Here is an 18,156-nt window from a genome sequence, read left to right on the forward strand (position 1 = left end):
ACAATATAACAACCCAGAAAAATGTCCAAGAAACAACTATCTGAAGGCAAATCTATAAGGATTAGCTATATATTTGAAAATAAACAAAGCTTCAAAAAGCGTTGTTTGACAAGGTATAGCTACTTGGGGTTGTTGCTTGCAGTGGTATTGACAGGGGGGTTCAAGCACTTATAGACTCAGGATGATTTTAGGGGCCCATAACCTTACCAGGGAACATAGAGAATTGAAGAAACCACCTCGCATGCCGTGGATTTTTCTTAGACGTGTTTGAATTTTGGACCCGAGTATCTCATTAGTATAGGGCCCAAATTAACCTCTCAATATTTGGCGCATACAGTATTTACGGCTTAGCCTTAATAATCTCGTTTGTTCCAGAGACTACTATTGGCGAAAAAGAAACTTCACAGAGCGAAACTACGACGGAGAATATACCTGACACAACCGGCGAAGAAGCTTTCACCGCAAACGAAGCACCAAACACAACGCCGAGTGCAGTTGGCAATGAACAAACTGTTGCAACCATTCCGACAGAAAAATCGACAACACCTTCTAAAACGACAGCTGTGCCAAATCCTGGACCTACAATTTCTCGTAAGCTTACATACAAAATCTCTTTCTAAAAGCTTCATTTTTCGATTACAAGATCATTAGGGGGCAGCTACTGTCTCTTGCTAGAGATTTATCGCACCAATGCGAATCATGGGCTACATATAGACTCTTCTCATAATTGGAGTTTCTGGTAATCGCTCCCATAGACAATAGATATCGTAAGCGTACAGGCACTAGTAAGTAATTTTATTGCATGAAATCCAACTCTGTGAACATCACCGTTGGTTAACCAGTGACCACATGACAAACAAATCTTTCCTAAATTTGCTAGCGATGTCGGATCAAAAGACCAACATTGGCGTGCGTATGTAATTATAAGAACATGACACTTCCCGCTAAAAGAACATTATGCTGACGACGTAAGTACCGCATAGCAACGGTTGTTCATTTCTGGCTCTGGTTGTCATTGCTATGCTATCAAACGTGCATAAAGAAAAATGTATTATTCTCGTACCGTATCTCTATTAGCTGACGAGCTAAAGATCAATTTTTTTTTGAGACTGCACGCTTCGGTGGCTAAGCAACGATAGGACAAAGTGCGGTTGCTGTTGCTTTATTTGGTGTCCGTCACTCGCAAAAATAGAAATTCCGCAAAGATCCGATTCAAGAATGCAATGATGGGGAGTGTCCAAGAATGAATTGATCTCGAAACCTGTAGGCTTTCCAGTTAACAGTTCTTTATACATATAATCAATGTCGGCACACGTCGAATCAATGTCACTAAGGCATGTTTTATCTGGCTGGGTTGTTGTTTTTTGGTCGGGGGATTTCTCATTGATTGCTCAAGATTTTTCAGCTTGAAATGTCACAATACAATTAAGACGGCGATAAATCAAAGTACAGTACACAACTACACATGTCTTGCAGTAAAGGCAGCCTTAGTTTTCGCTACTGCTGGTATTACCATACATTTTTGCCGCAAATGTACGCATAAGCTGTATCAATTTTTTTGAAATTCTCCAAGCTAGCTTCAGAAAAGATAAAAACAAGTTGATTGCTGCAATAAGAAATCACATCATTGCTATTTTTCAAAAATCGTAGATCACTGATTCTTAACCTTTCGACGATGCCGGGCCGGCAAATTACGGAAGTTCTTTCACGGACCACTAACCACATCAACGGACCGGTAACCATATTGTCGAAGGCACGATTGCTTCAGGAAAAGAGCGCGACAAAATTTTAAAAAAACTTACGCAAAATCAAGTGGTTTAATGTGTATTGGGACCAAAATTATTTTAGTTGCTTGTATAAAATATTTTTTCTACTGAGATTCAAATTCACAGTGCTGAAGTGGTTTGTACGATCAGCTTGAACAACACAACTGCTAGAAATACAATTGAAATAAGCCTCACAGAAGAACATTAACCATGGCATAAACTTTATGTTTGCATAAGTAAAATGGAGAAACATCATTCAAAGTGGAAGGTATTTATCAAGCAAATTGAACGAATTAAACTAACTTTTGCAAACCAGCACAAAAATGAACGCGTACTGGTGGTTATGAACCACTGCTGAAGATCATAAATTATTTTGAATATGTTGAAAAAACAGATAATAATATAGGTTCATAGGCCTACACCTTTTCATGCAATGTAGGTTTTGTTTACATTGCTTGACATAACATGGATGCAAAGGCTCTGAATAAAATTAATAAACAGATATGGTAATGGCACGAAAGTGATAACAACAGTACATAACCATTTAACCAAATACAAGAAAAGTTGTGGCATCCAAGAGCTTGGGTGTTCTCCTGAAACACAAAGAATTGATGTGATGAAGATAATGTTAAAACAGCAGAAGATACCCCCAACAATCCCCAAGGAAGTATTATGGTGTCTTTAATAAAGTGAATCTTCATGTAATCTGATTAAGGCCATCATAACATATGAAACTACGTGATTGCATTTGTGACAGTATCTTGATTTAGTCTAATTGGTCTATAAGGATAATATCGATAAATTAGTTGATTCAAGCTCAGTTTCAAGATTTGTCGTATCCTGATTATTTTGCATTGTTGTTCACTTTCATCTTCTGATTCGTATTTTTCTGGTAGCCATTTGTACTACATAAGAATAGTTTGTTTGAGTTTACATTGAAATACCCAAAAACACACAGACACTTAAAGGAGGTGTATGGCATTAGTTATGTGTTGCAAAAAGGGCAGTATATAAGTATATACTTTTTTATTCTTTTTCATTTATTACTAGCCTACCACATTCATACATTACAACAGCTAAAACTAGACTTGAGAATATTGGTTAGTTACTAAAGTGTTATAATTAAACTTTTTTGTTGCACTTGGGAACTGCACTAGAAGTGCAATTGGTTAGTAATTAGTTTGTATAATATTTGGCTGATGGTATTGCCCTCATTTACACAATCTTGGTGAAAGATTTGAAAAGATAACCTTAAATAAAGCAATATGTATAATGCATTAAAGCAGTGTAACAAAACAAGTAATTGAATCAGTGCATCACTCAAGCAAGTTTTTTGAAACAATAATAACTATTAACAATAAGACAAATTCTGACATTTAAGCTTTAAGAAGGGTAGAAAGGTACAGTAGTTGGAGATGTGTCCATCCTCCACAGATTGAACCAGACTATGTACACGATTTGATTTAGATTCTATTCATTGATATGACATGGTAATGACGGCAAACTGCAAGAGAACACAAACAGTTGACACTTTGTGTGAATTACAAATACACTTTGTTCAGTCTTAAACTTTACATTGTTCAAAACAAATCATATATAGATATATCCTCTCGTTTCTGTTCTGCATCAATTTAGCAAATTCATTGTTACTACAGCTTAAAATTTACTAGGCTCTATTATTCACCTCACATGGCTTAAATAGCCTACATCAATGCATTTTGAATTGCAGAAATAACCATGTTGTCACATATTTCCATATCTTTATTCTAGCGATACACACTTTGTGCATATTCAATAATGATACCAACAAATCATAAAAAAGTTTTTCTAATCACCTTTCGGCAAAATGATCAAGATAAGACTAGAGCAGAGCTGGTAACCAGCATTTTAAATCTTTTCAGAGCCATTATTTTAGCATACAGCAACAACTGCTCTGTAGGGCAGTTCAGATGCTTGAGGCGGTTTACACAGTAGACCTCACGCAACAGTAGCACTGCAACTTCTTTGAGTTGGTTAATTTCCTGCATTGTACTGTACAAAGGTTTGGATCATAGTACACAACAAAGATGTAATATTATCGAGAGAAAGGAGAATGTTAAAACCTCAGCTAAGATGAATTCATGTCTTATTAAAATTGTAGAACTAAACAGGTAGCAAGGTCGTTGTTGACACGTTATGTCGTTATGGTATTACCATAAATAGCTTATTAAACCAGGTGGTGGTTCAGCTAGAATGGTGACTTATAGTATCTCACAACTGTTTTCTAAAGTACCGGTCTCGAATTTCTGTCTTGTTCATGCTAAAGTCTTGTTTATTAAGTATTTAAAATATGCCTGTTCTTATTGAAGTGAACATCAGAAGAAAAATTGTTCTGTATTTGGGGCAATCATTAGATCTAGGAATTCTAATATTAGGCCTACATTCGGACAGACTAAACTTGAGGGAGCTCTTCCAAAAGTCCCCGTATGGCTGTAGATCAACAAAAAAATGATGTCATTATCAGGGCAATAGAGCAGATATGGAGAGAAAATGTACTGGTACTGCAAATCGACATTAAGTTCTCCTTTGTACATTTCTTATTCAATTTCAACAACTTCAGTTGACCCACAGGTGACTTGTGGAAGAGCACCAATTTGTGTTGTTCAACACAAATTTTTTCAGCTTGATTTCATTACAAAATTATTTTAGCTAAAAAAAAACCTAGATTAAAAAGATCAATATTCAATTGCCGACTGAGAGCATGCCTTAACACAAAGTTTAGCTTCTTCTAAATAAAGGAAAGTAAATTGATTGATTAAATCTTTATCCTTGGACTGGAAAAGCTTCTTTGAGAGCTTAATCCTGGCAGTTTCTTATACCGGTACTAATAATAAATAAATAAACTGATTGATACTAGCAGAGGCTATAAACCATTGAAGCAGGCCGGTCACTAAGATTGACATCTGGAGTAAAATTTCCGATTGTTGTCACCAAGGAATTATTCCCTTCATTAGGTGCCGCTGAATAGAGGGCAGTCCTTAACAGTGCATAGCTCAAGCGCACACCCCGAGAGTCGAACCAGCGACGCTTGATCTTACACTTTTTCGTTTATGAAGTCACGCACTAACTACGATAACTGAGCTATTGAGAGAACTTCCATGAGGCAGTAAACAATAGCTGTATCGATATTATTTTGTTCTGAAAGTATTTGACTATAGTTAAAATAACAGTAAAAGATAAACCAATAAAATTTTAATGCTCTACTTTTCTGGCATATGTGTTGTGTCAACAAACTGTAGGCTATTTTATGACTTCTCATGTACCTGGAGCGTTGCCAGATATTGCAAAATATCTCATGGTTAAATTTTAATTATAACAAACCGATTTATTATTTACTTGGCTCAGAGGAAAGAAACAGGTCCATATTTAAAAATAGACTTGCAAATAATAATCATAGGCGTACGTACAATATGCCACTTAACAGATAATGTTCATGTGACAATAGATTAAGCCACTGTTAATTCGAAATGATATATTAAGACCAGCACTTCAGAAACAGTGCACTACAGAATCAGAATAGAACTGGGCAAGTTTTCCAACTTAAACTCTTCATGCAAAGTGTAGCACACTTTTTACAGGATTGCATCACATAAAATGGACCGACGATTTTGTTAAACTGCTGTAAAAATAAAAAAAAGTTTGTTTATTTTTTCAAACGTATTTTAAAAAAATGAAAAAACATGATATATTAATATGGCACGCTTTTCACAAACAAGTTGAAGATTTTGATAGTAACTTTGTGCATTCTTCGTTTGTAACGCACACTAATTGTGCCAGTTTAAAGTCTAAAACGCTCACAACAATTCTAAAAATGTAGAATAAAAAAACAAAAATAAAGATAAAAGTTTTTGGTTGGCAACGCTGTTGATATGTCGTAAATTTTTGGTTGGCAAGTCGTAAATCAACGGATAACAAATAACAACTTTTCGGAAATCCGTGAGTTAATATTTATCCGTTTTTCAAAAACTAACATGATTTGAAATGATTTTGAATAAACTTTCCAAATTCCTTCTTAACAATTTTTTTTAAGTTACAGTTACTTTTGAATTCAATTTTTTTTTTATTGCTGGAGCAAATTTTACAACCGACAAAATAAAGTTTTCTTTTTTCTCTTTTATTTTTAGGATTGGTGGCTGTGCATTTTTAATAAGATAGTGTTTTCCAAACGCTGTTTTATCAATGCATATTTCAAACCTTTTTGTTTAGTCATATTTTTTTGGTGTTAAATTTGTCTTTTTACTTCATCGTTCTATACATGTTCGCGCCAGCTATCAAAAATTGATTTGCATTAAAAATTGTGAGTGGCCTTCAAGTCCATGAAATGGTCATTGGTCAACCCATGTTTTTAAGTAACCTCTCCAGGGAAAAAATACAGTGTTTATTATTATTGCATCACAACGGCTCACTTCCTCAGTTTTTGAGTTTTTCGGTGGAGCTAGAAATATGCAAACCTAAAGAGCGGAAAACGTTTTTAATTTTTTATCAATAGTGGGAAAAGCTGTTTGTAAGTTTTGTTTTTCTATGTTTTCTGATGAATGTCGTGATCTTGTTTTGTGTTGTTTACATGGTGCAGGAAAGCAATCACTTCACCTACTTCACCAAACTTTTTGATGTGTTGCAGAACGAATGAATAGGCTAATAGGCCTGTGATAAGCTTATCTTGCACTAACTTATGCGGAATTTCAAACTGTAAAGGGTCATTTCTATACTTTATGAGATTTACTTGTGTTTCAGCTACATGCACAGACGAGAACGGTTATCCCATCAGTGGAAAACCATTGCCGAAACCAGGAGATTGTACACACTTTTATCAGGTGCGATCACAACTAACGTAATTAAGCCACTAGACTAGGCTAGACTATTCAACAAACACATTCAACAAATGCCCAAGAAGGGGTAAAGATGATAAAGGGAGCAATTTTTCTGACATTTTGACATTTGCTTTTTAGTGTTCCAATGGACATCTTCACACTAGGCAATGCCCTCCAGGAACGGTGTTTAATCCTAAAATAGGAGTCTGTGATCATCCTTACAACGTTCCCGGATGTGAAAATGCGTATCCCCAAAAAACTGTGGCTGAAACAACGACAAATGCCGAGTTGAACCCCTCTGAACGTAAGTTAGCCTACATAAAAAAGATTATTTCCCTTACCAACCCAGGGTTTACGAAAACATTGCCCGGACCAATGGTACACACATCATCACATGTACCAAAGCGTAACTTCTATTTGAAATATATTTTTAAATTTTTTTTCCAATTAGGCTACTCTTTGAAGTGACAAACTTGTAATAAAAATCATCAATATTTCAATAAAACATGTCTCAAAAGTTTATGGTCCTCAAAGGGTTAACCAGATCGCCGTAGCTGTCATTCCTAGGTATTCCAATTACACATTAGCCTATTGGCTAGTTTATAGTACAGTAGTCTAATAGATCCTCTGTGGCAAGTGGTTGAAAACTTGTCACTATTTCAGTACCGTAGTTAATGATATTTTCTTTTGTTCCAGCTACTTGCACAGATGAGAACGGTTATCCCATCAGTGGAAAACCATTCCAGAAACCAGGAGATTGTACACACTTTTACCAGGTGCGATCACAACCAACTGACTTGATAGAATAACCAAAAAAGCAGTCACAACAAGTGTGTAAGAAGGACTGGAGATGATAAGGGGACAAAACTCTGTAACTCGAAAGCTAACTGTTAAAACAACCCCTTTGCAAGTTTATTACTGCTTAAATATGTCATATTGCCGTAAAATAGCAGTTCAATTTGCTTTGTCCGCCCCGTTAGCTCAGTAGTTGAGAGCCCGACTCAAGATCACGCTGCGCTGGTTCGGCTCTCAGGGTGTGCGCTTGAGCAACTCATTTCAGAACAGCTCTCCATTCAGCAGCACATGGTGGATGAAATGCTTCCCTAGCAACAACACTTCAACAACAATCGAATTATCGGAAAACTTCATTATCAATCTCGGTAATTGACCTTGCGTCAAAAAGCCTTTAGCCTACAAGTATGCACAGCTACCAGAAATAACCTATTAAATGCTTGTCAGTCTGAGGATCAAGATTAAAACCAACCAAGCTAAAAATAAATGATGATTAAAGTGTTTTTAACTCCATTTGTTTTCCTGGGCCTGTCACAAACCACCTGTCACAAACCGCCCCGTTAGCTCAGTGGTTACGCGCCCGACTCAAGATCACGCGGGGCTAGTTCTAGGCCCGGATTTAGGGCGGGGGGGGCAGAGGGTGCAGGTGCCCCGGGCCCCCCGACTTTTGAAGGGCCCCCCTATGTGGAAAAAATGTGATTTTGTGTTATTTTTTCCTTTCAGCCTTTAAAGTTGCTGCAAAATGCTGTGCAGTGCTGGCTACTGTAGACGCAGAGGTGTTTTTTTGCACGGGGGCCCCTCGATCTAAAAGTGCCCCGGGCCCCTGGCTAGTTCGACTCTTGGGGTGTGCGCTTGAGCAACGCATGTTGTTGTTGTCGTATCCAGGCTAAGACCTGGTGGTTAAAGATTTAGATTAAGTGGACGGGAAGGCAAGGAAGCCAATCTTCGTGTCCACCTTCAAGCAAGCCTTAAAGTGTCCTGTCAAAGACACAGCCGCGTGCTCTTGAGTGGTATCGAACCGGCGCCCTTTCGATTGCCGTTCCAGGGCTCTCACCACTCGGCTAAGCAGCCGGCATGTCAGGACTGCTCTCCATTCAGCGGCACCTAGTGAATTGAATAATTCCTCGTCAACAACACTTCAACAATCGGAAAACGTCACTCTGCCAATCTCGGTAACCGGCCCTGCGTCAAGATCCTCTACACAAGTACGCGAAACTACCAGGAATGACCTATCAAGGCTTTGCCAGTCCGAGGATAAAGATTCAAAAACCAACCAAACCCCTCTTACGTCGCGTAGTATGAAAGCTGTATGTGAGAAACATAGTGACAACGTTGGGGATAATTTAATAAAACACTAGGATCAACGAACTAGGCCTCTTCAACATATCATTGACCAAACAATAAGACTTGGAGTAGATGCGACAGTGATATAGGGTACAGGAGCTACACAATGCTGTATAAACAACTATAGGCTAATTGTGTGAGTAAGGCCTAGTGGACATTCAATATTTTATATTTTAGTTCCCCTAGTCAGTCACACTATGTCACATCCTACTCATGCGATTGCAAGTCAACATGTCAAGAGATCTAATTCAAATAGTTACCGGTACCTTACTTGAAAAAAAATTTCATTGAACTTAGGATAAGGTTTGGATATTTTTTTTAGTGTTCCAACGGATACCTCTACACCAAGCCATGCCCTCATGGGACGGTATTCAATCCTGATCCAGCTGTTGGAGTCTGTGATTGGCCTTACAACGTTCCAGGATGTGAAGATGCGTATGATAAAAACACTGAAGCCCCGACAACAACTGTCACCACTACAAAGTTTAGCCGTTACGATCGTGAGTTAAGCTTCTTGAAAAGCACTTTTCAAAACAGTTTTCTCATTTTTTGTGTTTTCTTATTAAGTTATTCTGTTATTGTGTTTTTTGTATTAATATTTAAATGCTTGTTTTGTGCAGCCGAATGCGTAGACCGTCATGGAAGGCCAATCACTCGACCACCATTTGCAAAGCCAGGAGATTGCTTACATTATCACCAGGTAAGTTTTCAAAAAATAGTTGTTAATGATAAAAATGATAAAAACACCGATGATGATGATAACGAATTAACTAAATTGACTATCACTCCAATGACTTTATCAAGGTTGATTATTAACTTGCCTCTTTGAAATGTATTTGTTTTCCAGTGCGCCTATGGCACACTGCTCACATTTAGGTGCCCACCGAAGCAAGCTTTTAATCCTGCACAAAAACGTTGTGACTTTGTCTACTACATTTCTGGATGCGACGGTCAACTGACAACCCCAACTAAAACACCAACAACCACTACAACAACAGAATCGAGTAAGAAACAGTAAGATACATTGCTTATAAGTGATAAGCTTATATTGCACTAACTTATGCGGAATTTCAAACTGTAAAGTTTTCATTTCAATACTTTATGAGATTTACTTGTGTTTCAGCTACATGCACAGACGAGAACGGTTATCCCATCAGTGGAAAACCATTGCCGAAACCAGGAGATTGTACACACTTTTATCAGGTGCGATCACAACTAACGTAATTAAGCCACTAGACTAGTCAACAAACACATTAACAACAAATGCTCAAGAAGGGGTAAAGATGATAAGGAAGCAACGTTTTTCTGACACTTTGACATTTGCTTTTTAGTGTTCCGATGGACATCTTCACACTAGGCGATGCCCTCCAGGAACGGTGTTTAATCCTGAAATAGAAGTCTGTGATCATCCTTACAACGTTCCCGGATGTGAAAATGCGTATCCCCAAAAAACTGTGGCTGAAACAACGACAAGTGCAAAGTTGAACCCCTCTGAACGTAAGTCAACCTAGATAAAAAAATTATTTCCCATACCAACCCAGGGCTTCCCAAATTACGGTCACCTAATTAGGGTAACTATAAGAAATAAACAAACTTCCAAAAGAAAAGTTTAATGAACTACCGTACGTAAAAGTAGAATATCTTAAACCAGTGATGAGCAACCTTTTTGTGACTGTGGACCATAAAATTTTTTTTAGAAATTTCTGTGGACCATAGCCATTTTTCTATATCAGATTTATAATTGTGGCTTAAGTTTAGAAAAACAACAGTAATAAATTTAACCAAATATTTACAAGTAACAATTGACCAAATATCATAAAATTTTACGTCAGTGACTGCCTTGTTGTTGATGTTTGTCACACATTAAGTCATAATTACAAGTAAAAGTTTGATTCAATCTTAATCTTACTGTATCACGCTTATTAATATCAAGTCGGTTTCTTTTTTTACAAAAAATGTCATTAATAACAGAAAATCCAGCCTCAACTAGCCATGTTGTTGGAAAGGATATGATGAAAGATTGTACAATTTCGTAAATCTGTGGATTATTATTTTAAATAATTATTTTATCCGTGGACCACCGAAAATTCTCTGTGGACCACTTGTGGTCCACCTGGACCACGTTGCTCTTCACTGTCTTAAACCAAAACATTTACTGCTAGAGCGAATGTTTGTAATGTTTTAACCAGATCGCCGTTGCTTCCATCCCTAGGCATTCCAATTACACATCAGTAGCCTACAGCCTAGTATATCGATCCTCTGTGGCAAGTGGCTGACAACTTGTCACTATTTCAGTAGTTGATGATACTTTCTTTTGTTCCAGCTACATGCACAGATGAGAACGGTTATCCCATCAGTGGAAAACCATTCCAGAAACCAGGAGATTGTACACACTTTTACCAGGTGCGATCACAACCAACTGACTTGATAGAATAACCAAAAAAGCAGTCACAACAAGTGTGTATGAAGGATTGGAGATGATAAGGGGACAAAACTCTGTAACTCGAAAGCTAATTGTTAAAACAACCCTTTGCAAGTTTCTTACTGTATATGTCATATTGCCGTAAAATAGCGGATTAATTTGCTTTGTCCGCCCCGTTAGCTCAGTAGTTGAGAGCCCGACTCAAGATCACGCTGCGCTGGTTCGACTCTCAGGGTGTGCGCTTGAGCAACTCATTTCAGGACAGCTCTGAGCTCTCTATTCAGCAGCACATGGTGGATGAAATTCTTCCCTAGCAACAACATTTCAACAACAATCGGATTATCGGAAAACTTCACTATCCATCTCGGTAACTGGCCTTGCGTCAAAAAGCCTTTAGCCTACAAGTAGGCTATGCGAAGCTACCAGAAATAACCTATTAAATGCTTGTCAGTCTGAGGATCAAGATTAAAAACCAACCAAGCTAAAAATAAATGATGATTAAAGTATTTTTAACTCCATTTGTTTTCCTGGGCCTGTCACAATCCACCTGTCACAAACCGCCCCGTTAGCTCAGTAGTTATGCGCCCGGCTCAAGATCACGCGGCACTAGTTCGACTCTCGGGGTGTGCGCTTGAGCAACGCATGTCAGGACTGCTCTCCATTCAGCGGCACCTAGTGAATGGAATAATTCCTCATCAACAACACTTCAACAATCAAAAAACTTCACTTTGACAATCTCGGTAACCGACCCTGCGTCAAGATCCTCTACACAAGTACGCGAAACTAACAGGAATAACCTATCAAGGCTTTGCCAGTCCGAGGATAAAGATTCAAAAACCAACCAACCACCTCTTACGTCGCGTAGTATGAAAACTGTAGGTATGTGAGAAACATAGTGACAACGTTGGGGATAATATTTAATAAAACACTAGGATCAACGAACTAGGCCTCTTCAACGTATCATTGACCACTTGGAGTAGATGTGACAGTGATATAGAGTACAGGAGCTACACAATGCTGTATAAACAGCTATAGGCTAATTGTGCCAGTGAGGCTTAGTGGACATTCAATATTTTAGTTCCCCTAGCCACACTATGTCACATCCTACTCATGCGATTGCAAGTCGACATGTCAAGAGATCTAATTCAAATAGTTACCGGTACCTCACTTAAAAAAAAAATTCATTGAACTTAGGATAAGGTTTGGATATTTTTTTAGTGTTCCAACGGATACCTCTACACCAAGCCATGCCCTCATGGGACGGTATTCAATCCTGATCCAGCTGTTGGAGTCTGTGATTGGCCTTACAACGTTCCAGGATGTGAAGATGCGTATGATAAAAACACTGAAGCCCCGACAACAACTATCACCACTACAAAGTTTAGCCGTTACGATCGTGAGTTAAGCTTCTTGAAAAGCACTTTTCAAAACAGTTTTCTCGTTTTTTGTGTTTTCTTATTAAGTTATTCTGTTGTTGTGTTTTTTGTATTAATATTTAAATGCTTGTTTTGTGCAGCCGAATGCGTAGACCGTCATGGAAGGCCAATCACTCGACCACCATTTGCAAAGCCAGGAGATTGCTTACATTATCACCAGGTAAGTTTTCAAAAAATAGTTGTTAATGATAAAAATGATAAAAACACCGATGATGATGATAACGAATTAACTAAATTGACTATCACTCCAATGACTTTATCAAGGTTGATTATTAACTTGCCTCTTTGAAATGTATTTGTTTTCCAGTGCGCCTATGGCACACTGCTCACATTTAGGTGCCCGCCGAAGCAAGCTTTTAATCCTGCACAAAAACGTTGTGACTTTGTCTACTACATTTTTGGATGCGACGGTCAACTGACAACCCCAACTACAACACCAACAACCACTACAACAACAACAGAATCGAGTAAGATACATGTGTGAAAAATGTATCTTGTGAGTGTAAGATGTGTAAGGCTAAGATCTGTGTGTAAGATGTGTAAGATGTGTGTGTGTGTGTGTGTGAATATTAACGATAATACTTAATCAGCAGTACAATGATATACAAACAAAGTAGGCTATTTTGGGCCTCTAAATAGCAATTCAAGAAAACATAATGTAACGTATGAATGAAAATAAATGTAAAAACGATGTAAACTAATTGCTTTTAACCAGGGCAGTACAGTGTAGAGTAGGGCGAAAAACACACGACTCCGACTCCTCTGTTTATAGTTGGCCGACTCCTACTCCGGACACGCCAAAATCATTTCGACTTTACAACTTCGATTCCACAGCTCTGCTTTTAACCACCATTGAAATGTAATCTCGTCTCCCCAAGAGACAAATCTATGACCTGGAAGAAGATAGGGGTTTGAGAATGCCTGGTTACATAAGTGGCCCTAATGCAAGAAAGATTTTTCATACACTAACCACTGTTTTATGTTTAATGCAGCAACAAGCACAACAACGCCCACAACTGTCCGTAAGTAAAATGATATCTTATTGAAACTGTAACTAAGTTTTATTATGCAATTAACCCACACAGTTTTCCTGTAATGATTTTGCCAAAAAAGAAAGTGGACATTCCATACCAGGACATCTTACAAAAGAGTTTTATATTGTTTTCTGAAATGTTTAGGAACTATTTACTGTGACGTGTTACTATTAAAATTGCAGTTTTTCAAAAGTCGTAAAGTCTCTTGGGTATATTTTTTCTCCGTAACTTTGTAGTTGTTTTGTAATAATTGTTGAAAACATAGAAATGAGAAAATGCCTTCTCACTCTTTGTAAAAAGTTGCTAAGTACGCTTCAAGCAACTACTTTATTGCAAACTTTTGTAAAAGAACTAATTAGCCTAATTCAGTGGTTCCCAACCTGGGGGGAATTCCCCACTAGGAGGGAATTTTGCAATTTTCAGGGGGGAATTTGGCTTTAGGATTGTAAACCTTTTTAAGCCTAGTAAGTTGGCCTGGACTAGAGTGTTAAGAAAGAAATTATTATTAGATTAACTCCCGATTATGCAACTGTGCACTGATATGGATGCAGACCATCACGTAGGCCTACTTTCTTTCATTTAAATACTGGATGGCTTTCATGAGGAAACGTAACCAAACGAATGTTTGAGCTCAGAGACGAGTTTTAATTATTTTTTGACCTTTAAATAAAATTGAAATTTGTTTCATTGCTGAATGATGACAGATGGATTAGCTTCCTTGCTTATTTGGTTGATATGTTTGGTCCATTGAATAAACTAAATCTGAAAATGCAAGGGAAAAACACCAATATATGGTATATATTCAATCGCCATCTCCGTTCAAAGCAGATTGCGCACCCACATGGGTTATCTGTATCCATGAGCCATTGACACATTGATACCATATGAATTACAAACTGTACTGCTTCGTTCTGGCTCAAGGTAGGTTGGAAGAGAGTGATTGATTTATGTCACTATCATTAGGAGATTGTCTTAAGGCACTAGAAGGCTCTGCTGTCCTGGTCGCTGGGGGACTACGTTTTGTCTCGCCTCTACCTTTCGACCACCCTGGCTTGAGTGGCCTTTCCAAGAGCAGATGCCAGTACCGCTCAGCATTATTTAAAGATGCTTTGGAAGCTTTCACCAGCAAGCTTGATATAATTGAATAAGAAAAAGTTAGAATGAACATTTGAACATGTTACTGTACTATGTTTAAAGAATTGTCATCGGTGCTGGTTGTTGACGGCAAAAAACAAGTTCATCCAGAGTTAGAAAAATAATTGATTTTACAACATCTCACAGCATTAGAACTGGAATTCATTCGACATTTTCCTGAAATTTATGACGATGATCTTGATTTAATACAAAATTCATTTACATTGTTGATGGAAAAACTTCCCGATAAATTGCAGGATGAATTTTTAGAACTCAAAACGGATTCTTGCAAGAGACTTATTCAGAGAAAATCAATCACTGGATTTCGGCCATTAATGTGTAATTCCTATTCCAAAGTGGCTGAGAAGTTTCTTTTCATTTGCTTCCACTTATCTATGCGAATCAGGTTTTTCAACTCTTGCAAATGAAGGCAAAACAGAAAAACAGATCAGACGTGGAGAATGATATTCCTTGTGCTCTTTGCAATACTCTTCCAGCATGCATGAGTTATCGAAACAAAAATCACAATTTTCACACAGACTGTTAAATGCAATGACACTTAAATTTTGAATGTATTCTTTGAATAAAATACTTTTCAGCAACGTTCTTCATTAATTAAATTATTTTAGTATGAAAAGGAATATTACAGTCTAAAAAGCTTATTACTAGTGAAAGTTTAGTTTATTCTCCAAGACTTAGATTACAATATTAATGTAAACAAGTTTTTTTACAAACTAAAATTATAGGAGGGGAGTTTACATTTGAATATCGACAAAAAGAGTCCACCGGATAAAACAGGTTGGGAATCACTGAATTAATTGAACTCAAAAATTATTCAAAATTAAGAAATAAATGAAAATGTCGTGCAAACCATAGTAAGATAATTGCAGTTTCCCAGCTGCTGCCGACACCCGCTGGAATTTGTTGCTCATGTGTTTAGACGATTCAGGAAACAAAACAAATTGAACACTCGCTTGAAAATATTCTGGTTTTCTTAACATTATGACTGAATGAATTACTTTCCCACCATCGTTATATACAGTGAAGTCTAAAGAAGTATAATTATACACAATAGATTTGGTGCTATATGAATGTTATTGTTATTATAATAAATTTTATTGTTTTCTGAAAAGTATTGTACAAAAATCGATTTGTACTCATTATGACAAAATAATTTACATATTTTCAGCTGATTGTTTCGTCAATGGATACCCGCTGAGTGGAGAGCCATTCCAGAAGCCAGGAGACTGTGAGCACTTCTATCAAGTAAGTTTTAACATTTTTAATTTAAACAAAATATTTCAAAATGTTCCTTTCTATTTTCTTGAAAATTGCAATAAAGAAGAAATAAATTTGCTTGTTATTCAAGCTTCCAGTGGTGAGATAAACACTGTTTCGAAGTCCTGAAAAGTATCAATGCATTTCAACATAAAATCTTTGTCTTTTCGTTTCTTTTTGAATTAAATTTCTTTGTAAATAATGTATTTCGTTTCAAACCACCCGTGTGATGCACAATACTAATTAATGACACATCGCATCAGTATTCAATTTTTTTATTATTTAATTTGATAAAATTTTTATTTAATTTTAATTTATTCAATTTGATATAATTAAAATTTATTGCTAATGTTATTTATTTCAATTAAAGCTTGAAGATTTTGTATTTTAATTTTTTATTTTATTATAATTCTAAGTTTGATTATAATTCGATATTTGATATTTGAATTTTATAATTCCATTTTATAATATTGTATATTTATATTATATTTTGTATTATATTGTTTTATATTATATATATATCATTATTCTGTGTTTGATTATAACTTTTTATTTTTATTGAAATAAAAATATTGAAATTTGTGATTTCTTGCATGTGGCTTTGGCTACACTTTTTTGTGATGTCACTAACGCATAGATTGTCATGACAAGTAACAAGGCGTCCATCGCAGATCACTTCCTCAAATTAACCTTGTCAATTTTTTCCACAGTGCTCCAACGGATACCTGTACACCATGCCGTGCGCCCCTGGGACAGCTTTTAACCCCGCGGTAGGGGTTTGCGACTGGCCCTGGAACGTAGAGGGTTGTTCATAATGACAAGGGTGGATGAAAATATGAACTGCTATCAAGATGAATTGCTATGATTTCGAACACTAACCGTCGATGTTTATTGCTTGGCTGATGTAGAAGATAAATGTTTATTTTGAAGTTTTATGTGTAAAAATCATGGCTTACTTTGATAAAAGTTCCCATTTAATTTACAAAAATTCATCTTTATAATTAATCAAGTCAAAATTATGTCATCGGAAATATAAGCTTAGTCGGAATATTGGCACCAGCACTGGCCACATATAACTCTTTATTTGAGATATATTTTGGTATTTGCTTGATTAAAGTATTTTATCTTTTGTATAAAGAGCATTTTAAAATTGCTGTTTTGTATAGATGATGATTTTCCAAGCGACCAAATGTTCACAAGCAGTTTTCCGTTAGGTGGAATGTCTGAGTTTGACTTTGTATTGCAACATCAACGCAAAATCGTGAAGCGTTCCATATTTTTAAAAAAAAAAAAAAAAAAAAAAAAAAAAAAAAAAAAAAAAAAAAAAAAAGATGTTTTTTTTGTGTGCAAAAAATTCAATTTAACCATTTTCATTCAGCGCTTTGTCCTTTATGCATACATTATACTGTAAGGTGCTAGATACTTAGAATTCATATCTTGTAATTGTGTAGGCCTATCGTGTTTACAGTGTTTAGGCGAAAAAATCATTGCTTGATAGTTTAAATCGATTTCACATTTGAATTGTTTTCTTTTCTTGGTTTAAAAGGTTTACAAGTGTTTTGCTTCCATGCCACAATTAGTATTTCATAATAATTTTATATGTAGTGTATTGTAGTAAGTTACGGTTATTTGCACATATTAACAGCCTTTCAGATATTACTAGAAAATAAATACGCCGCAAATATACTCTGATGGCATAATCAGTTGTAAGCTTAGGCTAATATATATTTTTTTTAAAAACGTAGCCTTGCATCAGCTGTTAGTTTTCTTTTACCTCTTCTAATTTAGTGAATGTTTGGAACTATATTTTCAATATAAAAGTAGATGATAGTCACTTTGCCAATCATTAAACTTACATCGAATTAAATGAAGATTCCAACTAATTGGTTCGACTCTCGGGTGCGCGCTTGAGCAATGTATTTCAAAGACTGTTCACTGTTCAGCGGCATCAAGTTGATGGATAAATTCACCAGACAGCAACAACAACATACAGAACTGTGAGAGTTAAGCTTCCAAAGAAGCATTCTCCAAAGATAAAGATTCCCACCAAGTCCCTGATTCCCACAACCAATTGTAATAGATTTTGTGGCATCCTTTTTA

The 18,156-nt window shown here is 36.4% G+C and overlaps 1 protein-coding gene and 1 long non-coding RNA gene across 3 annotated transcripts in view; one reads left to right on the top strand and one right to left on the bottom strand.

The window, feature by feature from the left end:
- LOC145774849 (uncharacterized) overlaps positions 1 to 17,871 on the top strand; it is a 52,743-nt gene extending 34,872 nt beyond the window's left edge. For both annotated transcript variants that reach the window (XM_082586183.1, XM_082586182.1), the window contains 16 exons: positions 376 to 591; positions 6,540 to 6,619; positions 6,755 to 6,920; positions 7,313 to 7,392; positions 9,075 to 9,252; positions 9,373 to 9,452; positions 9,600 to 9,756; positions 9,876 to 9,955; positions 10,084 to 10,249; positions 11,076 to 11,155; positions 12,393 to 12,570; positions 12,691 to 12,770; positions 12,918 to 13,077; positions 13,603 to 13,632; positions 15,968 to 16,044; positions 16,767 to 17,871. In XM_082586183.1, the coding sequence (XP_082442309.1) occupies positions 376 to 591; positions 6,540 to 6,619; positions 6,755 to 6,920; positions 7,313 to 7,392; positions 9,075 to 9,252; positions 9,373 to 9,452; positions 9,600 to 9,756; positions 9,876 to 9,955; positions 10,084 to 10,249; positions 11,076 to 11,155; positions 12,393 to 12,570; positions 12,691 to 12,770; positions 12,918 to 13,077; positions 13,603 to 13,632; positions 15,968 to 16,044; positions 16,767 to 16,871 (1,913 nt within the window). In that variant the 3' untranslated portion in view covers positions 16,872 to 17,871. The remainder of the gene's footprint in view (positions 1 to 375; positions 592 to 6,539; positions 6,620 to 6,754; positions 6,921 to 7,312; positions 7,393 to 9,074; positions 9,253 to 9,372; positions 9,453 to 9,599; positions 9,757 to 9,875; positions 9,956 to 10,083; positions 10,250 to 11,075; positions 11,156 to 12,392; positions 12,571 to 12,690; positions 12,771 to 12,917; positions 13,078 to 13,602; positions 13,633 to 15,967; positions 16,045 to 16,766) is intronic.
- On the bottom strand, positions 952 to 4,006 carry LOC145774851 (uncharacterized). The gene is made up of 3 exons (XR_014290066.1): positions 3,602 to 4,006; positions 3,141 to 3,270; positions 952 to 2,359 (listed from the first exon to the last, which is right to left on the bottom strand). It is a non-coding gene; the product is annotated as an uncharacterized LOC145774851 (long non-coding RNA).
- Positions 17,872 to 18,156: the final 285 nt, after the last annotated feature.

Source organism: Aplidium turbinatum, chromosome 7 (assembly GCF_918807975.1).
Source record: "Aplidium turbinatum chromosome 7, kaAplTurb1.1, whole genome shotgun sequence".
Lineage (NCBI taxonomy): Eukaryota > Metazoa > Chordata > Ascidiacea > Aplousobranchia > Polyclinidae > Aplidium > Aplidium turbinatum.